We start from the raw sequence: 24,024 nt of genomic DNA on the forward strand, positions 1-24,024 counted from the left end.
ATTCATTCTTTGGTATTTAATTTTTGAGTTCTTTACAGATTCCAGCTATCAGTTCCTTATCAGCTGAATATTTGGCAAAGATTTTCTCTCATTTGTCTCTACTCTGGCAATTGCTTCCTTTGCTGTACAGAAGCTTTATAATTTGATGTGATCCCACTGTCAGTTCTAGTAAATATTTCCAGAGCATTTGTAGCTCTATTCAGAAAGTCTTTGCCTTTGCCAGATCTTGGAGTGTTTTCTCCATGTTTAAAACTGTTTTCTTGATATTTTATTCCAAAAGTATGCAAAGTCACTGGAGCAGATTCCTTTTTGTTAAAGAAAACAAAATTTTCTTATAAATTTCAAAATCTGCACCACTGAATGTATAAGCCACAGTTTTAATTTTTTTCTTTTTTTTTAACATTTGAAATGAATTTAGGCTCACAGAAAAGTTGTGAAGATAGTTCAGAGATTTTCCTATTTCTCTTCACCCAGCTTTCCCTAGATGCTAACATTTTTCAAGTGTCCCTTGCTTTTGAAATAAATCAATGTGTACATCTTTTGTTGGTTCAATGGACAATTCAGATGGCATGGAAAAAGCATTGTGGGTTGCTCGGCCTCAACAAGAAGTGGGTGTGTCACTTCTTCTCTGTGACTCTGGGCAGGTCATTTGGTCCCTCAGTGCTGCCTGGGTTTCCCTCACCTATAAAATGGGACAATCACAGCACTGGATTTCTAGAACTGAATGGATGAGCATTTCTTTTTTCCCCATCCCTTCCTCTCCCTCCCTTTCTTCTTTCTTTTTATTCACTTTTTGACAGGGTCTCACTATACAGTCTAGGCTGGTCTCCCACTCACAATCCTTCTGCTTCAGCCTCCCAAGCTGGGATTACAAATATGATCAACCATGCCCAGCCAAGGATTTCAATACATATAAAGAAGAATTCATAAATAGGTCCAATGATCCTGTGCTGGTGGACTGCTGTGTAGGCTTTACTACCACAAATGATGTTGCATGTTATTACTATGTAGGAATTTTCTTACATGTACAAATTTGTCTGCAGGAAACAGTCCCAAGAATAAGATGGATGTGTTGAAGTTCTGTGCACTTAATTCTAATAGTGCTGTCTCACTGTCTTGCTCCCATGGCCAAGCCACACCTGCAGTACATGCACACCCAGACCATAGCCTCACAAAAGCTGCTCTTTGCGATCTAATACCAGAGAAGACAAGATCTCAAGGCAGGCAAAGAGGAAAGCACTGCCCTGGAGATGAAGCAGCAAGCGCCCAGAGTTCTAGGGAGTGGGAATTGCTCATGTTTGCTGAGAAAGGAATGGAAGAATCACTCCAAAAGCCAGGAGAGCTCAGCTTGTAAAAGACTTATGTCTCCAGTGAAAAGCATGTTTTAGTCCATTTGCTGCTACTGTAATGAAAGCCCTCAGGCCTGGTCCTTTATAAAGAAGAGGGAGGGGCCTGTTTAGCTTGAAGTTCTAGAGATTCAATGGCATGGCACTGGCTTGTCTTGGCTGTGGTGGAGGGCTCCCTTAGATACATCTCATGGTGGATAGCATCACAGTGGGAGCGAGTGTGTGAGGGAGGGATCACATGGTGAGACAGAAGGCAAATATGGGGAGAGGATAGGTTTGCTCTTTTTATAACAACCTCACATGAGAACTAACCAGCATCCCACAAAAACACTACATTAATTTCTTCTAAGAATTGTTGATGACTTAGCCAATTCCTACTAGACTACCACCTCTTAAAGGTCCTGCCACCCTTCGACAACAGCATGCTAGGGGGAACAGCCCTCAAGCACATGAGGGGACACACTCAAATCATATCAAAACCACAGCAAACTATGAGCTTTCTTCAGGGCAGTAAAAAAGTACTGGTGCATTCTATTCAGGGGTGAGGGATATGTTCCCATGTGAACTTCAGAGCCATCTTTATGGCTACTGTGCATGAAGGATTGCCATGGAGGTGGGTGGAGTCAGGTGTTCTAGACAGGAAACTGGTTCAAGACTAGAAAAACATGCTGAGTGGATCCCAATGGACTGTGACCTCCCTAGGGCAAAGACTATCCTGGCCTCTGCAGTGACTCCAGGATCCAACCTAAGACCAAGTACGCAGAGAGGAGCTGATAAACATATATTAGCAGATTAAAGAAGACATGAGTGCTGGGACAGAGCAAAGAGAAGGGTTTTGAAAAATTTTAAGGAAGTAAACCCACTGAAGCTAGACAGTTGCTATGGTTTGACTATCACTGCCCTCCCTCCCAAAACTCATATTGGAAGCTTTTGTGTGTGGTACTGGGAATGGAACCCAGAGCCTGCTGCAGGCCAGGCAAAGGTTCCACCACTGAACCACACCCCCAGCTCATATATTGAAATATAATATCAACATGCCCATGTAAAAGTATTAAAACACTGAGCCAGGATGTAGCTCAGTGGCAGAGCACCAGTCTAGCACGCGTGAGACACTAGGTTCTCCCAGCCCTGCAAAAATAAATGAATGAATTAAATAAATGTTTATAAACAAGTATTTTAAATAACTGGGAAATTTAAAATACAATATCTGAAATTGACACTACCAATCTTCTAGTGCAAGTGTATTTACAACTAAAATTTAGTAGAGACAAGAGTAAGGCAATCAGTGAATTGTGCTTCTCTTTAACAATGAAGTCAACTTCTTTTGCTTCCACATGTAAGAATATGTTGTATTTGTCTTTCTGTGCCTGACTTGTATCACTACATAATGTCTTCCAGTTATATCCATTTTGCAGCATCTGAAAGAATTTCATTTTCTATTGCTCAATAACATTTCATTGGATATAGAAACACATTTATTTACCTATTCATCCATCAATGGACAACTAGTTTATACTGCTCTAATAAACCTACTAAGTGCAGACTGCCTTTGAAACATACCAGTTCCAGGGGGAGAAATGACCCAAACAAAATACGTACATATGAATATATGAATAAATAAAAAAAAAAGAAACATACCAGTTCCTTTGGATATATACCCTGTAGTGGGACTGCTAAATCCTATGGTAGGTTCATTTGTAGTTCTCAATACAAACCTCCATAGTTTTCCATGATGGGTTAATAATTTACATTTCCACCAACAGTGTGTGAGTTCCCCTTTCTCTGCATTCTTACCAACATTTATGATTTTTCTTTTTGATACCAGCCATTCTAAGTGGTGTGAGATAATACTGTGATTTTGATTTATATTTCCAAAGTGATTAGTGATACTGAACATTTTCTTCATATACTTGTTAGCCAGTTGTACAATTTCTTTTGGGAATGTCTATTCAGGGTATTTGTCCATTTTTAAATCAGAATATTTGTTTTATGCTGTTGGGTTGTTTGAGAGTCTGATATGTTCTAAAAATTAATCCTTTTTCAGATGAATAATTTACAAATATTTTCTCCTATTGTTCATGGTGTTCTTTGCTGTTTAGAAGAGTTTTTGCTTGCATTTGTCAATTTTTGCATTGTTGCCTATGTTTTTGAGGTCAAATCTTTGATCAGACTAAATTTCCCCAATAATTTCCCCCATTCATTTCACAGTTACAGGTCTTACAGTGATGTCTGATTCACTTTTTAGTTTGTTTTTGTATATATATGTATATATGTATAGTTTTTTCTTCTGCACATACTTATCCAGTTTCCTGAGTACCACTAAGTGAAGAGACTTCTTTCTCTAGTGTATGTCCTCGCTGATTTTGTGAAAAAACAATTGACTGACCAGTAGGACAGGGGAGGATGTAGAAAGAGTGAAGGAATATGAATACAATGCAAAATCTGTAATACATGTATGCAAATGGAAAAATGAGGCCTACTAAATTTATTCCAGGAATGGGGGAGGAGGGGAGGATAAAGGAAAATGGTAGAGGGGGTGATTTCAAAACTTGGTGATTTCAAGTATGATATATTTGATATATTTTAAGAACTTTTGTAAATGCCACAATGTAATGTGCCATTACAAAATCATTAATGATTTTTCTATGTTGATTTTATATTCTGCTACCTTGCTATAGCTACTGATGATGTCTAGGAACTTTTGGGTTTTTTTGGTTTTTTTTTTTTTTTTTTTTTTTACTGTTCCTGTCATCTTTTTTTTTAATTGTTTTATTATTCATATGTGCATACAAGGCTTGGGTCCTTTCTCCCCCTGCCCCCACCCCCTCCCTTACCACCCACTCCACCCCCTCCCTCTGCCCCCCCACCCCCTCAATACCTGGCAGAACTATTTTGCCCTTATCTCTAATTTTGTTGAAGAGAGAGTAGAGCAATAATAGGAAGGAACAAGGGTTTTTGCTGGTTGAGATAAGGATAGCTATACAGGGAGTTGACCTACAATAATTTCCTGTGCATGTGTGTTACCTTCTAGGTTAGTTCTTTTTGATCTAACCTTTTCTCTAGTTCCCTGTCCCCTTTTCCTATTGGCCTCAGTTGCTTTTAAGGTATCTGCTTTACATTCCCTGCGTTAACGGCAACAAATGCTAGCTAATTTTTTAGGTGTCTTACCTATCCTCATATCTCCCTTGTGTGCTCTCGCTTTTATCATGTGCTCAAAGTCCAATCCCATTGTTGTGTTTGCCCTTGATCTAATGTCCGCATATGAGGGAGAACATACGATTTTTGGTCTTTTGGGCCAGGCTAACCTCACTCAGAATGATGTTCTCCAATTCCATCCATCTACCAGCGAATGATAACATTTCGTTCTTCTTCATAGCTGCATAAAATTCCATTGTGTATAGATACCACATTTTCTTAATCCATTCATCAGTGGTGGGGCATCGTGGCTGTTTCCATAACTTGGCTATTGTGAATAATGAAGCAATAAACATGGGTGTGCAGGTGCCTGTGGAGTGACCTGCATCACAGTCTTTTGGGTATATCCCCAAGAGTCGTATTGCTGGATCAAATGGTAGATCGATGTCCAGCTTTTTAAGTAGCCTCCAAATGTTTTTCCAGAGTGGTTGTACTAGTTTACATTCCCACCAACAGTGTAACAGGGTTCCTTTTTCCCCCCGCATCCTCGCCAACACCTGTTGTTCGTGGTGTTGCTAATGATAGCTATTCTAACGGGTGAGGTGGAATCTTAGTGTGGTTTTAACTTGCATTTCCTTTATTGCTAGGGATGGTGAGCATTTTTTCATGTGTTTTTGGCCATTTGAATTTCTTCTTTTGAGAAAGTTCTGTTTAGTTCACTTGCCCATTTCTTTATTGGTTCATTAGTTTTGGGAGAATTTAGTTTTTTAAGTTCCCTATATATTCTGGTTATCAGTCCTTTGTCTAATGTGTAGCTGGCAAATATTTTCTCCCACTCTGTGGGTGGTCTCTTCAGTTTAGAGGCCATTTCTTTTGATGAACAGAAGCTATTTAGTTTTATGAAGTCCCATTTATCTATGCTATCTCTTAGTTGCTGTGCTGCTGGGGTTTCGTTGAGAAAGTTCCTACTACCCTACTAACTCCAGAGTATTTCCTACTCTTTCCTGTATCAACTTTAGAGTTTGTGGTCTGATATTAAGATCCTTGATCCATTTTGAGTTAATATTGGTATAGGGTGATATACATGGATCTAGTTTCAGTTTTTTGCAGACTGCTAACCAGTTTTCCCAGCAGTTTTTGTTGAACAGGCTGCTATTTCTCCATCGTATATTTTTAGCACCTTTGTCAAAGACAAGTTGTTTATAGTTGTGTGGCTTCATATCTGGGTCCTCTATTCTGTTCCACTGGTCTTCATGTCTGTTTTTGTGCCAGTACCATGCTGTTTTTATCGTTATTGCTTTGTAATATAGTTTGAAGTCGCGTATCGAGATACCTCCAGCATTGTTCTTTTGACTGAGTATTGCCTTGGCTATTCGTGGCCTTTTGTGTTTCCATATAAATTTCACGGAAGATTTTTCAATCTCTTTAATGAATGTCATTGGAATTTTGATGGGAATTGCATTAAACATGTAGATTACTTTTGGGAGTATAGACATTTTTACTATGTTGATTCTACCAATCCATGAGCATGGGAGATCTCTCCACTTTCTATAGTCTTCCTCAATCTCTTTCTTCAGAAGTTTATAGTTTTCCTTGTAGAGGTCTTTCACATCTTTTGTTAGGTTTACACCTAGGTATTTGATTTTTTTTTTTGAGGCTACTGTAAATGGAATTGTTTTCATACATTCTTTTTCAGTTTGCTCATTGTTAGTGTATAGAAATGCTAATGATTTTTCTATGTTGATTTTATATCCTGCTAACTTGCTGTAGCTACTGATGGTGTCTAGGAGCTTCTGAGTAGAGTTTTTTGGGTCTTTAAGGTATAGGATCATGTCATCTGTAAATAGGGATATTTTGACAGTTTCTTTACCTATTTGTATTCCTTTTATTCCCTCTTCTTGCCTAATTGCTCTGACTAGGAATTCCAGTACTATGTTGAATAGGAGTGGAGATAGTGGGCATCCTTGTCTGGTTCCTGATTTTAGAGGGAATGGTTTCAGTTTTTCTCCGTTAAGTATAATGCTGGCTGTAGGTTTGTCATATATAGTTTTTATAATGTTGAGGTACTTTCCTTCTATTCCTAGTTTTCTTAGAGCTTTTAGCATGAAATGGTGTTGGATATTATCAAAGGCTTTTTCTACATCAACTGAGATGATCAAGTGGTTTTTGTCTCTGCTTCTCTTAATGTGGTGTATTACATTTATAGATTTGCATCTGTTGAACCACCCCTGCATCCCTGGGATGAAGCCTACTTGGTCATGGTGAATAATCTTTTTGATGTGTTGTTGAATTCGGTTTGCCATTATTTTGTTGAGGATTTTTGCATCAATGTTCATTAAGGAGATTGGCCTATAGTTCTCCTTTTTTGGAGGTGTCTTTGCCTGGTTTTGGGATAAGTGTAATACTGGCTTCATAAAATGTGTCAGAGATAAGTATTGCTACTCCTGCCTGTTTTCAGGGGCCATTGGCTTGGTAAATCTTCTTCCAGCCTTTCATCCTAAGCCTATGCTTATTTTTGTTGGTGAGATGGGTCTCCTGTAAGCAACAAATTGTTGGATCTTCCTTTTTAATTCAGTTTGTCAAATGGTGCCTTTTGATGCGGGAATTAAGTCCATTAACATTAAGTGTTAGTACTGATAGGTATGTGGTGATCCCTGTCATTTAGTTGTCTTAGTTGTTTGAAGGTTTGGTTGTGTGTACCTTAGTTGAGGTTACTCTCTACTTTCTTGTTTTTCTTTTCCTGTAGTTTGGTGCTGCCTGCCTTTTTATGGTTATGTTGGGTTTCACTTTCTGTGTGCAGAATCCCTTGAAGAATCTTTTGTAGTGGTGGCTTTGTGGTCACATATTGTTTTAGTTTCTGCTTTTCATGGAAGACTTTTATTCCTCCATCTATTTTGAATGATAGTTTTCCTGGGTAGAGTAACCTGGGGTTGAAGTTATTTTCATTCAGTGCCCGGAAGATCTCTCCCCAAGCTCTTCTTGCTTTTAATGTTTCTGTTGAGAAGTCTGCTGTGATTTTGATGGGTTTACCTTTGTATGTTATTCGTTTTTTCTCTCTTACAGACTTTAATATTCTTTCTTGGATCTCTGTACTTATTGTTTTAATGATAATATACCATGGGGAAGTTTTATTTTGGTCTGGTCTGTTTGATGTTCTGGAGGCCTCTTGCATCCATATGGGAATATCTTCTCTAGATTGGGGAAATTTTCTGTTATTATTTTGTTGAATATATTACGCATTCCCTTCGCTTGCACCTCTTCTCCTTCTTCAATGCCCATGATTCTCAGGTTTGGTCTTTTAATGGAGTTGGTGAGTTCTTGCATTTTCTTTTCACAGGTCTTGAGTTGTTTAATTAATAGTTCTTCAGTTTTTCCTTTAATTACCATTTCATCTTCAAGTTCTGAGATTCTGTCTTCTGTTTGTTCTATTCTGCTGGATTGGCCTTCCATTTTGTTTTGCATTTCTGTTTCATTCTTTTTTCTGAGGTTTTCCATATCCTGGGTGGTTTCCTCTTTAATGTTGTCTATTTTTTGTCCTGAGTTCATTTGTCTGTTTATTCATCGTGTTCTCTGTTTCACTCTGGTGTTTATACAGTGCTTCTATGGTTTCTTTCATTTCTTCTTGTGCTTTCTCAAATTCTCTATTTTTGTTGTCTTGGAATTTCTTGAGTGTCTCCTGTACATTTTGGCTGACCCTATCCAGTATCATCTCTATAAAATTCTCATTGATTACCTGTAGGATTTCTTCTTTTATATTATTCTTGTGGGCCTCATTGGGTTCTTTGGCATAGTTTATCTTCATTTTGTTGGAGTCTGGATCTGAGTATCTGTTTTCTTCATTTCCCTCTGGTTCCTGTACTCATTTTTTGCTGTGGGGAAACTGGTTTCCCTGTTCTTTCTGTTTCCCATCATTGCCCTTGGTATTGTTATTTTCCCTGTACTGTGTGCAATTAAGTATTTTCTAGCTTGTAATAATAACAATGGTGATACTTAGGATAGAAGGGTGAGAGATAGGGAAAGCAAAGAAGTTAAGTAGAAAGGGAAAAACAAATAAACAAAACAAACCAACAAAAAATTTCAAAGATATAAAGAGGGAGAAATAGTGTACTAATCAATAGTAAGCTAAACACGCATTAGAGAGACAGAGAGAGGACTGAAAAAAAATCTTCAAGTTCAAATGCTATAAAGTTTCTGTCTTAATAATTTTGGCGTTAGTTCCTCAGCCTCCAATCCTGGAGATGGTGTCTCAGAAGTAGTTCTGTTGTTGTCTCATCAAAGGGGAAAAAAACCAAAACAAAACAAAGAACACCACAAAGTGTCCCAAGTTCAAATGCAAGACAGTTTCAGTAAGTTTTTCAGCATGCAAGTGTAGTTCAGTTGTTGTTTCATCAAAGGAAGAGAGAAAAAAAAAAGAGTCTGGAGACAGTTCTGTGAATGTCTATCTGAGGCTGCGGCTCACCTTCCCGCTGCTGTCAGCCTGCTGTTGCTGGCGGCGTTATTTATGCAGATCTCAGGGGTGAGCTTAACACTCACCTGGCACTGCAGGCTTTGTTTACTTAGAGTTCTCCTGGGCGCGACTGTCACTGCTACAAGCTTTCCCGTTTCCAAGCACAGTGGGGGAGATGACACTGCACCCACTCTCCCAGTCCGGTGTGTTTATTTACAGTTCACATGGGCAGTGGGTCTTCCCCCTCTCCTGTGGAGTTTTCCTCCCTCCGCCACTTTTACAAGCTTTCCAGCTCCTGCTTGCTGAGCGTGTGCCGCCACTCCTGCCTTCTCCAGCCGGTTTGTTTATTTACAGTTCCATGGGGGATTTCCCCTCACCCCTTCTTCAGTGCTCAGGGCACCCCGCCCTCTTTGCTACATGTCTTTTTTGTTATTGCTTATTACTCAGTTTCTCTTTTTTCCCTGGGTGGGGGTCAGTCTGTCCAGGGGGCTATGCTGGTCTGGCCCAGGGTTGTCTGTGGGAGAACCGTGTGCTGCTTAGCTCACCTTGTGGTCTGTGTCTTCCCAAGCCGTCTTAGCACCGGCATCTGGCAGCAGTGCAGGAGCCCTCCTGGTTTCTCCATTTAACATGGTGTGGGGATGCTATGCATGGGCTGGAGGTGTGGAGGAGTCAAAGTTTTGCCTCTTCTCGGTGTTTTTTCCTGTAAGGTGTAACTCCAGCGTCTCTCCAAGATTTTACTTTAGGAAGCACGCTTTCTGCTTCCTCCCTCTAGCCGCCATCATGGAATCTCCCTTCAGTGCCTTTCTTATGGTGATTTCAACAGGTTTAAAAATTCTATATTCATTCTTGTATAGGAAGTATACCAACCATGTTTACCCTCTTCACGTTTTTACTCTTCCTCTCTCCTGTGTGACTTCCCCTAAGCTTGACCTGTTTTTCATAATAGTGCTTGTATTTATATTGGGTCTATATTCCACAGACAAGAGAAAACATGCAGCCTTTCACTTTCTGAACGTGGCTAACTTCACTTAAGATGATGTTCTCCACTTCCATCCATTTACCTGCACATGACAAAGTTTCATTCTTTATGGCTGAATAAAATTCCATGCTTAAAAATACAATTGTCTTAATCCACTCAGTAGTGGGCAACCTTCGCTGTTTCCACAGTTTAGCTATTGTGAGTAATACTGTAATAAACATGGGTGTACAAGTGCCTTTATTGTAACCTAACTCACTTTCAGGTATATCCCTAGGAGTGGTATTGCTGGATCATATGGCAGTTCTACTTTTAGTTTTTTGAGGAGCTTCCATTCTGCTTTCCATAGTGATTGTACTAATTCACATTCCCACCAGCAATGTATGAGGGTTCCTTTTCCCCACATCCTCACCAACATTTGTTGTTGTTTGTGTTCTTGATGATAGCCATTTTAACAGGAGTGAGGTGGAATCTTAATGTGGTTTTTATTTGATTTGCCAAGGATGTTGAGCATTTCTTCATGTGTTTTTTGGCCATTTGGACTTTTTCTTTGAAAAAGTTATTTCATTTGCCTGGTTCTTCATTGGGTCATTGATGTTTGGGGAGTTTAGTTTCTTGAGCTCCCTGTACATTCTGGTTATTAATCCCTTTTCAGATATATACATGCAAAGATTTTCTTCCATTCTGTGAACTGCCTCTTCAATCTGATGACCACTTCTTTTGTTGTGCAGAAGCTTTTTAAATTCATGTAGTCCTATTTATCAATCCTTTCTCTTAGTTCCTAAGCCACTTGAGTTCTATTTAGCTATTCACTGCCTTGACCTATTAATTCCAGTGTATTCCCTGCTTTTTCCTGCACTAGCTTGAAAGTTTCAGGCTTATATCAAGATCTTAATCTGCTTTGAGTTGATACTTGTACAGGGTCAAAGACATGGATCTAGTTTCAGTTTTCTGCATGCAGATATCCAGTTTTCCCAGCAACGTTTGTTTAAGAGGCTCTCTTTTCTCCATTGTGTATTTAGGGCACCCTTGTTTAAAATCAGGTGAGCACAGCTACGTGGATTCATATCTGGGTCTTCTGTACCATTCTACTGGTCTTCATACCTGTTTTTGAGCCAGTAACATGCTGCCTTTATTACTATGGTTCTGTACTATAGTTTGAAGTCAGGTATTGTTATACCTCTAGTGTTGCTCTTTTTACTCTGTACTGTCTTGGCTATTCGTGGTCATTTGTGTTTCTAAATGAAATTTAGGGTTATTTTCACAATATCTGTGATGAATGTCATTAGAATTTTTATGGGGATTGCACTGAATATGTACATTACTTTTGGTAATATAGACAATTTCACAATATTGATTCTGCCAATCCAGGAGCATGGGAGATCTTTCCATTTTCTGTAGTCTTCTTCGATTTCCTTCTTCAATGGCTTATAGTTTTCATTGTAGAGGACTTTCACTTCCTTTGTTAAGTTCATTCCTAGGTATTTTTTGAGGCTACTGCAAACGGAATTGTTTTCCTGTATTCTTTCTCAGTTTGTTCATTTTGATATATAGAAAGGGTATTGATTTTTGTAAATTGATTTTGCATCCTGCTACTTTGCTGAAGGTGCTTATGACGTCTAGAAGTTTATCAGTGGAGTTTTCCAAGTCTTTAGGTATAAGATCATGTCATCTGCAAACAGGGACAGTTTGACTTCTTCCTTTCCTATTTGAATTCCTATTTCTTCTTCCTGTCTTATTGCTCTAGCTAGGAATTCCAAGACTATGTTGAATAAGATTGGAGAGTGTGGACACCCTTGTCTTCTTTCTGACAAAAATGGACCCAAGTTTTATATGTGTATCCAACTTCCTTCAGAAAGGCAGTCCTAATTTTCAGTCCTATCATCAGTAGCCAAGGGTCTGTTTCCGCACAGGTGGCCTTATCACTGTTAAATCCCTGACAATTTTTATGAATGAGAAATTGTATAACACTTATTTTTACTCTACATTTTCCTATTAATTAATAATTTTCATAATTATTATTTTTTTAATGTTTCCTAAGACCTCTGGCCATTTTTCTATCAGTGTTTGTCTTTTTAAAAAATTGGCCTGTGTCTTTGTATGTATTTAACCTGTTGTAATACATGCTACAAGTTGTGCTTTCTATTTGTCATCTGCCTTTTTATTTTCTCATGCTGTTCTCTGAATCCACTTCTAGTGTTTAGGTATCTATATCCATCTTTTTTTCCTCTATGGCTTCATCCTTTGTTCTTATGCTTAAAAACTCTGTCCTACTGCAATGAATAACTGTATTCTTAAGTTGTTCATATGGGTTCTTTTGTTTAAGAACATTTATCTGAAATTATTCTATGTGCAAAAGTATGTCAAGCAAGTTTTTAAAATGAAAATTTAAATTCATTAAATCTTTCCTGTGACTATTTCTCAAAAACTATGCTATGTTTGCTAATCTGTTTAAAGACTTTCTAACTTAAAATTTCTTTTTCCTTTAGATGAATGGGCCTTTAAAGAGACTCAAGCAGTACGACTAAAATAGATATGAGCTTAACACTCCTCTAACATTCTCTCCTGTCCCAAAGTATTTGTCCCACGTCATCTCTAATGAACTCAGAAGAACTAGCATATTTCACAGGGGCTAAATAAAACTTTTTAAAAGGTTAACGGAAAAATATTTATGTGAAAAATGCCTCCAAATAATCTTTTAGTGGGTGGATTCAGCACATGCCAGTGGATACCTTTGAACTTAGTCCAATTTTGAATTAAGCTAGAGTTCACCTTTAAGAAACAATGAACCTGTTTTTAAGTAAAAGCCTGTATTAATAAGAAACATGGAATGTGAATTCAATAAAAAGATATTATCAACTGAACTACATCTAAGTATGTTAAAGTTTCCCATGAGCCATCAGTAGATCTTTCAAATGCATGATCTTTTTTAAGCCTTGTTTGTTAGTCATCTGTAAAAAGCTTGCGTTTTATGTGTATGCCAAGCATAAAATTGCCTTATGTTAAATTTAACACAAACTTCACATTACAGAGTTATATGTTCTTGTACCTCAACATAATTATGACAGTGATGATAAGGGTAAAAATACACTTAGCATAGTCATGGTGCATTTCAGTGCAATGAAGAAAGCTTGGGAAACATAAAAAAATTAGGTCCATATTTTCAAACTGCAGGCAATCAAGCCAGGAAAATAAATGGAGGAACCAGGCTATGTAGTCATAATCACTTGCAAAACCATTTAAACTATTTTTTAGTTGTAATTGTTAGTTTCTTATGACTGTAATCTTTAAAAAAATATATCTTCCATCTTAAAAATCAAATACACATGTACATTAACATTTTTGTCTAATTATAGGTAGGTGCTTTTTTTCCAGTTCTGTATTCCCTTCTTTTCATTTTTGTATACTATGGTTCCAAGTTAATTTTGTATTATTTATTCAAGTAATGCCAAGCCAGAAATTTAATCTTCAAAGTTACAATTTTTTGAAGTAAAGTAGTTTGAAAAATAAAATATAAAATATAATGAAGAAAGCCATCTCATGATGGCAAGTTCTCACAAACAGGTAACCTTTAGTATGTTACACAAAGATAATCATTTTACAAATGTTACATAGTTGTAAACTCTCAACATTATAAATTGGTAATGTAACTCTTAAAAGAGCACATAAGATATAAAATGTGTTGTTAGAGGTCAGATAATATGTTAGTAAAATGGTATGTTAGTTGCATTGGCAACCTCAAATTTCTCCGTTTCTTCACATCTTCACATGTGCCATCCTGAGAAATTCTGCTCAAACCTTTGCCCACAAAAGGATAACACAGATGTTCTCCACAGGGCAGAAATCACTTTGAACGGAATTTTAAACTTAAGGAACTGATTAAGTAAAAGAAGTTAAATGTTACCATAATATATGAGCTTAAATTAATTTTCAGGGGATGGTGGAGTGACTCAAGTGGTAGAGTGCCTGCCTGAGTTAAAATTCCAGTACTCCAAAAAGAAAAAACAGTTGATTTTCAGGTAATTGACTCGTTACCTGAGTGGTCAATCCTTAATGTAGGAGGGTCTAGAGCTTCGATGGAGAGGACCAGCCCTTCAGAGCTGGGCTGCCCTCCTAGATAATGGTAACCTGAGGCAGTACTGCCCATGTTCACTGAAGAAACTTAGTGTCAGCCTTCTCACCCCTCGCAGGTGGGAAGGGCAAGGCAACATTATTTCATATTCTCAATTTGAACCACTACAGACCAGAGGAATTCTGAAAGCTTTAATAGTTCAGTTAAGTTGCAGCTTTATCAATTCTAACTTTATGTTAAAACATACCTTCCAAGCATTCTTGGACATTTTTGATCACTAAAACTCATTGGCCTTTGTGATATTTCTTCTCATACTTCCAAAGGAGTTCCTTTATCCCTTAGCAAGTTAAAAAATAAATCAACAAGTTCATAACACTAAGGACCAAAACATCACTGTTTAATGATACAGCTTGCAGGTTATCCACAATCTGATTTCATGTTCGAACTGTCAAGTAAAGCCAGGTGTGCAGAGGTTCACACTGATAATCCCAGGTACTTGGGAGTTGGAGACAAGAGGATTACAGTTCAAGGCCAGCCCAGGCAAAAAAAAAGTTAGTGAGACCCTATCTCAAACAACCAACCAGGCATGTCAGCTCATTTCTATAATCCCAGCTGTGTAGGAGGATCATGGTGGCAGCTGACCCTAGGTAAAAAGCAGGAGACCCTATCTGGAAAATAACTAAAGCAAAAATGGGTGTGAGTACAGCACCTGCCTAGCAAGTGCAAGGCCCTGAACTCAAACCTCAGTACAGCCAAAATAAATAAATAAATAAATAAAAATTAAATAAACTGTCAAGTTAATAGATATCTGACTTTCATTTCAAATATGTAATGTTCATATTCTAAAACAAATGACTATTGCCAAAATGTAACAATTCAAGAATAAATTTTAGATTCTTTGGCCATAGTGTGCATGCAAATATATCTGACAAAAAAGTGTAAGAATGTAATTTCTGGCAAACACACAAAGAATTAGATCATTTTTACAAAAGAAGTACAAGGAGACCTGGAAAGAAATCAGTGTTCATTACAAGCTTACTAAGAGCAGGTGCAATCAAGTCAATGTTTTTACATTCCCTTACCACATAATTATAAACCAATAGACTCAAACATCAAAGGAATTAAGCACAAACTCTAAGAATCCTCAACTGATTTCCAATTTTTCCTTGGGCTATGTGTTCAGCACAACACATTCATCACCCCTGTATGTACAGCCCAAGGGCTCACAGGCACACTGATTTAAATTATTCCCAGAAAGTAACCCAAGAATAGTATTGCCTCACTGAAATATTCTTCTCAAGGTTAATCTGGTGATTCAAGAATTTAATTTTTATGAGCATTCTTTGGTAAGAATTGTTCCTAACGTCATTATGCATACATCAAGAGAGGAGCTGCCAATGTCAAAGACTAAAGACTTCATCGTGACAATCTGCAGACCTGAGCTTTTCCTGTGTCCACAGGTTTTAAGGAAAAGACAGAGTTAGAAATGAGTTAAGATTGAGTATTTTCACAGGCCAAATATTTTGATTCATTAACTCACAGTAAAATGGTTACCTCAGAGAAAATAGATCCACTACAGGAGGAGGGGTTGTTGAAGAAGAATGTCTATGCATCCAATGCAAAAAACATCTTGATCATGTAACATTTGAAAAAAAGAGTTAAACGGAAGTTGATTTTTTTTAAGTGTCTGGCAATACTACAAGTAGGACAAGACTGTGAGCAATTTTATACTTACATTTCTGACATAGACTTAGTGACTTTAATGATTTATTTAAAATTCTAATGATAACAAAATGTGAAAAATGCTTATGGCAATGTTAAATGAAAACAGAATAAAAATTTATTGATATATATAAACATTTGTGTATACATAAAAATTAGAACTGTAAAAACAGTTCTGAGAACTAACTGACTTGAAGATAATTGCTTCTTTTCTATTTTAAGACTATTATTTCAATGAAAACAACAGCCTTAAAAATGTTATCACACAAGTACCGGTGGCTCACGCCTGTAATCCTAGCTACTTAGGAGGCAGAGGTCAGGAGGATCGTAGTTTAAAACCAACTGGAGCAAACAGTTCTGTGGGACCCTAACTCGAAAAGACCCTTCACACAAAAAGGGTTGGCGAAGTGGCTCAAGGCCCTGAGTTCAAACCCCAGTACCACAAAAAAAAAAAAAAAAAAAAAAAAAAAAGGTATCACCATGTGCTTGAAATGGAGCTCAATCTGCAATGACTTAACGATTTTTTTGTGCTTTTTTTGTTTGTTTTGCTTTGTTTCGTACTGGGGCTTGAACTCAGGGCTTTCACCTTGAATCATTCCACCAGCCCTTTTTTGTGATGAGTTTTTTCAAGATAGGGTCTTGTGAACTATTTGCCCCGGCTGGCTTCGAACTGTGATCCTCCTGATCTCTGCCTCCTGAGTAGCTAGAATTATAAACATAAGCCACGGGTGCCTGGCATGTTTTGTTTTTTTCTTTTTTCTTTTTGCAGTGCTGGGGATCAAAACCAAGACCTTGTGCATGCTATGCAAGTGCTCTGTGGTAAAGCCCATTTGAAGGCTAGAAGACTCTATGTCTTAGTTTTTCATTTATTCTGTAGGTTTCAGGAGAGCAAACACTAAGATTCCCCTACACCCTCCACAATACTTAACACAACATCTAGGGCCCAGACAGACCCAGTCAGTATCATTGATGAACACCAAGTACAGAAAACATAAAAATGAGAACTTACTGTTATTTGTTGGTTCAGGAAACCCAGCCTTTGGACCACTCCATCCTTTGTTCTCCCCTGTCTGAAAGAGTAAATCAACTGTATAAATATAGAGAAACAGGCTTATTCAAAAAACAGCTGACTAATCAATTAAGCAAGGGTCAGAGATGGGTAGTGTGCATTAATTTCTTAAGACTGCCATAACAAAGTACCACAATTTTTTTTTTCTTGAGGTATTGGCGTCACACACTTGCTAGGCAGGTGCTCTACCACTTGAACCATGCCCCCAACTTTCTTTTTTATTTTTTGGCTCTGGTCGTGTTTTTGCAAAGGCGGACCTCGACTTTGATCCTCCTCCTTATGCTTCCTGTGTAGCTTGAATATGGAAATTGACTTTTATTGGTTTTTTTCTTGTTTTGTTTTTTGTTTTGGAGCGGTGCTGGGGATTGAACCCAGGGCTTCGTAGGCAAGAGCTGTACTACTGAGCTATGGGAGGTTTGAAAATTGCTTTTGCCCCACTTACCAAAGATCTTCTTATTGACAAATCAACGTTTCCACTTAGTCTTCTCTCATTTGGCCTCTCCAGACATATGACTACCACTGAGGACTTGAAAGTCATTCTGCCTTCCACTTTTTCACATGTTCTTCCCGTCCCCTTCTTCCTGTATCTCCAATCCGTGTTCTCTACCACTCATACCTTCCCAATTGCACTTAGGAAATATCTTGAGAGCTCTTTCTCTCCTTATCTCTGCCACCACTTTCATAGTTCAAACATTCTGTATCTTCTACCTGGACAACGGCTTGCCAGCTGACTGGCTTCCTGCCTTCTCTCTCACTGTTCAAAATCCATTACCATATTACTTACACAATTATCTTTTGGAAAATGCAAACTAGATCATTTCACCTAAATGAATGATTCTTCAAGATTTTTACTTTGCATAAAAACAGTGAACTCATCTTTTTCTAAATATTCAGATTGATCCTTATGCTCCATGGTTCCAGGATACCATGAGTTTTGTGATATGATCAAAATCCCTCACTCCCAACACCTAATGGCTGAGTTCCTTGAGAGTAAAGTTTTAGTCATCTTGTTATCTTCAGTTATAAGTGTCTGGCATTTAGTGGATGTGATGATTAATTTTATGGGTCAAGTTGTCTGGGCCACACACACAGGTATTTGGTCAACATTATCCTGGATTTTTTGATGAGACTTATATTTAACTTGGTAGACTTTAGGTAAAGCACTACCCTTCACTATATGGGTAGGCCTCATCAATCAGTTGAAGGTCTGAAGAGAACACAAGGCTGACCTCCTTGAGCACAAGAGAATTCTCCAGCAGACTGTCCTTGGACTGGAATCCTTAAACTCTGCTTTCTTAATTCTCCAGCCTGTCAGGCTTCCCCACCAGACTGTGGACTAGGCAAGCCTTCACAACCACACAGGCTAATGCTTTAAAATAATAAAGTGTATGTGTGTGTATGTATGTGTGAGTGTGTCTCTCTGTCTGTGTGTCTGCCCCCTGTTGATTCTACTTCTCTGGAGAATCCTCATTAATATAGTGGGTATGCAAAAAAATATTTTTCAAATTAATGCTGTTTTTTGTTTTGTTTTCTTTCACTTAACTTTCAAATAAGTGTCAATGAAGAGATTTATTCTGACATATTTTTATAAATCACTCAACAGTTTTTAAGTCAATATAAATGTGTTAAGTTAAAACATATACAAAATATAAGATCTACAGAAACTTGAACATATGTTAGGTTTCATGTTACAAATACTTTAAAAGAAGAAAACGTGTAGACTAGCCAGGTTATAAAAACAAAATTGAAATCTCTAGCAATACCACAAAGACAAATGATTTTTTAATCATTCAAAAGAATCATGGCTGCCTTAAAAATGTATAGCTAAATGTTTCTTACTCCAAACTTCAGGAATGTGATCCTGTAGAAACTAAAGATATCTCTGAAACAGAATCCTTATGTGAGAAGGGCCTGGTCAAAAGCATATTGCTTTTTACAAAAGTTATTAAGACTGTTTTATTGTTAGTTTTTAGAAATAATTTCTACATATGCATAAAAAACAGAATAACAATACAAAATAAAATGAACCCAATTCTTGCCAAATTGTCTGCCAAGCCCCGAGTTCAGGGTTCTTTGCTTCTCTTGAAACAGAGGTAGGTGTTAATGATGTCACTAGCTGCTGCAGAAGAAACAGGGGGCCATGAACACAGGCCTTGGCAAGAAACAAATACCCACTGAGTTTACCTTCAGATTTAAAGTAAAAAGAAAAAATTGAATTTAATAGACTGTCAGTCTAGTATAGTTCCTGACCTAAAAGGGTAAGTCAGAATTTTTATTTCCAGCATTTTTAGCTATATTCCAAAAATAAAGACTAACAGCTTCTGTTCTTTTTAAATTTTTTAACCACAAATCAGGACTATTTTTAAAGAGGAAAATAATTAGTAGCAAAAAAACTGGCCAATAAGTTGAAAAAATATTAAATTTGTATTGTATACAATATATACGACCAAAAAAATTTTAGTATTTGCTAATCCTAAAATGATAATTACTCACTAATATTTTATCTTACCCATTAAGTAGATATTTTATACCTGTAATATCTACCTTATATGAAGATAGAGCACTACCTCAAAAAAGTTAAAATGTCTAGTTTAAATATCAGTTAAAATCAGAACTTATTAATTTCCTTAACACTGTGACAGAAAGCACACATCCATGTAAACTTAATTCTTACCTTGTCAAGTTGATCCTGAAGACTAGCGGATGCTTTATAACCAAGTTGTAACAGCATTGCTTCTGCAGCATTTTTTTTGGCTATCTTTTTATTAGGTCCTGTTCCAGTAGCAACTTCATTGCCTACCTTGACCTGATCAAATTTAAAAAAGAAAGTAATGATAGTTGTTTTGGTAAACAGGAAGTTCTCACATTATAAAACTATATATCCTATTTTCTAGCACTCAAATATATAAGATTCAGTCCAAAATAAAACAGGAAGATAAAATCCCATCATGTGATGTGACATATGAAAGTGTATATGGAAAAAATATGGAAAAATAGTCCTCAAAATCTCAATGGTTGGTTTTATCAGAATAGCAGACTCTTAGAGGACTTTTTACTTCCTGCATTTATGTATTTGACCTTTTTAAACATTAAACTTGTATTATTCATATAAGCAGAAAAATAAAATTTACATATTAAATTGAGTTCATGCTGGTTATGACTACATTTAGTACTCTTTATTTCAATTAATGAACTGAAAAGGTTGGAATTCATATTGGTGCCATTTAAACTAATGTTTACATTGTACCCTAAGTTTATAAAGGTTTATATTAAATAGTTCTTCAAGAGAATTAGTATACAGGGATAGTATAAATTGTGGCTAAGAACAAAAGCTTCCAAGTCAGACTGGAGTATGAAATGCAACTCTACTATTTCTGAGATGTATGATGAGCTGGTGTAAATTATTGAACATCCCTAAATCTCAAGTTCTTCATCAGCTTAGCAGGAGTAATATCAACTACTTTGTAGTATTGCTTTAAAAATTAAACAAGATAATCTGTATAAGCCATAGTGTTTAGTCAATCACAATTACTCAATAAACAGTAAGACTTTTTATTATCTTTTGTGAGCAATTTAAACATACATGTGTATATATTATTACATATGTATGTATATACACCCACATAGATTTAAGTATATACAATAACCATGTTAAATCCACATGTACATTTCCTGAGTTGAGTAATGCTGTTTTAGAAATGCATGTGCTAAGAGATAATACAAAAGCATGAATTAAAATTAGAAAGCAGAAAAAAAGAATTACAAGAAGAAATTTACAGAGATACAGAAAATATACAACTATGGAGTATTTGTTTATACACAAGTAATCTCAATAAGAAAGAGACAAAGAGTTAATCACAACTATGGAAATTAAACAATGTAATTACAAACAATCCACAGATAAAAGAGGAAAACCCAATGGATATTAGAAAATATTTAAATGTAAGCTGGGAACATGGCTCAAATGGTTACTTACCTAGCAACCACAAGGCTTTGAGTTCCACCCTAATACTATCTCCCCAAAAGAAAATATTTGAAATAAATAATGAAATATATAAAAACTTGAAGGATACAGCTAAAGGAGGATCTAGAATAAAATGTATAATCATAACAGCATATAGAAAGGCAGAAAATAACTTAACATCAATCTCAAGTAGTTTTAAACACAGTAATAAAAATCACGGAAATGAAAAACAAAATACAACAGAGAAGTTGAAAGAGCTGAAAGTTGGTTCCTTGAGAAAGTTAATAAAATGATAAACCAAAGGTAAGACTATCAGGGAAAAAAAATAAACTGGGACATAGTTCAGTGGAAGAGGACTTGCAAGGCCCTGAGTTCAATCCCCAGCACACAAAGGAGAAACAAAAAGAGAAGATACAGTTGATACATTGTAAGAACCTTTGTAAATGCCACAATGTACCCTCACCCATCACAATAAAGGAAAAAGAAATTAAAAAAAAATGAAAAGGGGGAGATTCTCTGACAGGATAAATATTGAGGAAAATTTTATGCTGATTAAAAATTTAAATAAAATGGAAAAATTCCCAAATAATATTACCAAAATTACCACAGAATAAGTCTATGAATAAATAGGACTATAACCACTGAAGAAATAATTTTTTTAAATAAAGAAATTCCTAAGTTTCTTTCACAAATGCTGCCCAATACTTAAGAATTATGCTAATCTTACACAAATTCATTCAAAATTGTAAAAAAAGGAACCAATTGTTTTAAGAGTCATCACTTTGATTCTAAAACCCAGCAAATCAGTGTAAGATTTTTCAGTGTAAGAAAATTCACAAAATGTTTTCACAATGAACATAGACACTAAAGTTTTACAATGAATGTATAATGAATGAAACAATATATAAAAAAGAAGAATCATGACAAAATTGGGTTTAATCCAGAAATGCAAGGTTAGTTTGACATTTGAAGGTTGACAAAATTAATCAATAGAATGTACTATATTAGTAGGTTGAAGAGATAAACCATGAAACCATCCTAATAAATGGAACAAAAACGTTTAATAAAATTCAACATTTGTTAAGAATAAAAGTTATTACCAAACTAGGAAAAGAAGGAAACTTCCTAAATATAAGGGACATTTTTCAAAAAACCTACAACAATTATACTTTATGTTGAAACTTTGAGATTAGAAACAAGAAAAGCATGTCCTCTAGTATTTCTAGTTTTAACATCTTACTACAAGTCCTGAATAGAAAAAAAAAAAAGAAAAGAAAATGTGTAAGAATCGGACATGAAAGAAAACTGTCATCATTCACAGACATATTTATATATAGAAAATCCAAGAAAATCTACAGATAAATTACAAAAATTTAATGAGACTATAACAAGTTCTCTGTATAAAAAGGTCAGCATACAAAAAGACAACTGCACTTCTATACTTCATTAACATTCAAGTAGAAAATTAAAAGATAACATTTATACCAAATATAAATCAAATACCTAGGATATTTAAGGCCTCCACACAGAAAACAATAAACGTTAATGAGAAAATTAAGAAAATCCTAATAATGAATCCTAATAATGAATGATATGCTATATTCATAGACTGAAGACAGTAGTAGTAAAATAGTACCATCTCTCTTCAAATTGACCTATAAATTCAATTATTCCAACTCAAATACCACTTATATTTTTATAATACTTGATAGGCTGATCCCAAAATTTACACAGACCTGGGTGTGGTGGTTCACACCTGCAATCCCAACAGAAGCAAAGGAGGGAGGATTGTGAGTTAGATGCCAGCCTGGGCTACACAGTGAGTTCAAGGCCAACTTGGGCTACATACTGAGATAAAAATAAAACAAAAAATTTACATAGTAACACAAAGTGCTACGAATAGGCAAATCCCTTACAGAGGAAGAACAAGGTAGGGACATTTATTTGTCTGGATGTCTAGACTTATAATAATATTAATGTAAAAGAAAAGACAGAGAAATTTAAATGCACAGAATTACTTCTGTTCCTTAAAATACACCACTAAAAAAGGAAAACAGAGTCACAACCCAAGGAAAGATATTCAAAATGCCACATGACTATGAAAGACTCACATCTGTAACATACAGCATAAGTTTATTTTCTTTAAAGTCACTATTAAAATAAGCAAGAGAGCTGAACAGGCAACCCATACTTCAGGTGATTTTTTTTTTTGCCAGTACTGGGGTTTGAACTCATGCTGAATGTAAATTTTGCTAGGCACATGCTCTACCACTTGAGCCACTTCACTAGCCCAGGCAATCCATATTTGAAAAGTTATACTGCTCTCTATTTGTAGAAAACTAGGAAGCCTCAGTAGATTCATGATACTTTAACACAATCGCAGAGAGACAATACATGGGATATTGCAGTGAATGCATAAGTGATACACCAAACCCAGTTTTCAGATATATAGCATGATGTGTGTAGTTGTACTTTCCTTTCTGGCTGTTGTGTGAAATCGTAACAATGGCTGTGTCACTGTCCCAGAACATCCAGATTCAGATCCGGTATTCACACTTGAGTGCTGTTGGCTACTCTTCTGTGTTACTATTTTCAGCACTATTTTTTTCCTGGCCATACTGGAGTCTGAACTCAGGGCTTCACGCTAGCTAGGCAGGCACTCTACTGCTTAAGCCACACCTCCAGCTCTTTTTGCTCTGGTTATTTTGGAGATAGATAGGGTCTCTTTTTGCCCTGGCTGGCCTGAACCTTCATCCTCCGAGTTTACGCTGTAGCTGGGATGTACCACCATGCCCAGCCCTTTTGGTTGTAATGGAATCTTGAAAATTTTTTTTTACCAGGCTGGCCCAGAACTTTGATCCTCCTGATCTGAGTTTCCCAAATAACTAGGATTACAAGCATTGGCCACCATGCCCAGCTTCCATCACTACTTTTAAACTTCAATGAACCAATCACTCTTAAGGAATTGGGGATACACAATACAATAATACCAAAATAGAAACCTAAACATGCAAGAGATAATCACAAAGAAATAAATTCTCTTAACAGAATTTTAGTCAAGAAAAACTCAATGACAGTTTTTGTAGCATACTAAACACTGAAAATGTATTCATTACAGAATTCCTGTAACAACCATCGCAAATCATATAGTTCAAATCTGTGAAAAGTCTTTGAAACATGTCATTCCTTTTTCTTCTAAAGCCAGAAACCAAGACATTATGACAAATTAAACCTCATTCTGAGAGGCACTGGTCTTGGCAAATCCCCAGAGCTAGGTGAACTCATACTACCTT

The 24,024-nt window shown here is 36.4% G+C and overlaps 1 protein-coding gene across 16 annotated transcripts in view; it reads right to left on the reverse strand.

Annotated features, from left to right (window-relative positions):
• The window catches only part of Stau2 (staufen double-stranded RNA binding protein 2), a 316,438-nt gene that overhangs the window by 166,688 nt on the left and 125,726 nt on the right, over nt 1-24,024 (reverse strand). For all 16 annotated transcript variants that reach the window (XR_012446346.1, XM_074068728.1, XM_074068727.1 and 13 more), the window contains 2 exons: nt 19,442-19,573; nt 16,708-16,768 (listed from right to left, as the gene is read on the reverse strand). Coding sequence is in view for 15 of the 16 variants with exons in the window: in XM_074068728.1 (XP_073924829.1) it covers nt 16,708-16,768; nt 19,442-19,573 (193 nt within the window). In the remaining variant the exon portion in view is untranslated. The remainder of the gene's footprint in view (nt 1-16,707; nt 16,769-19,441; nt 19,574-24,024) is intronic.

The sequence above is a fragment of the Castor canadensis genome, chromosome 3 (genome assembly GCF_047511655.1).
Source record: "Castor canadensis chromosome 3, mCasCan1.hap1v2, whole genome shotgun sequence".
NCBI lineage: Eukaryota > Metazoa > Chordata > Mammalia > Rodentia > Castoridae > Castor > Castor canadensis.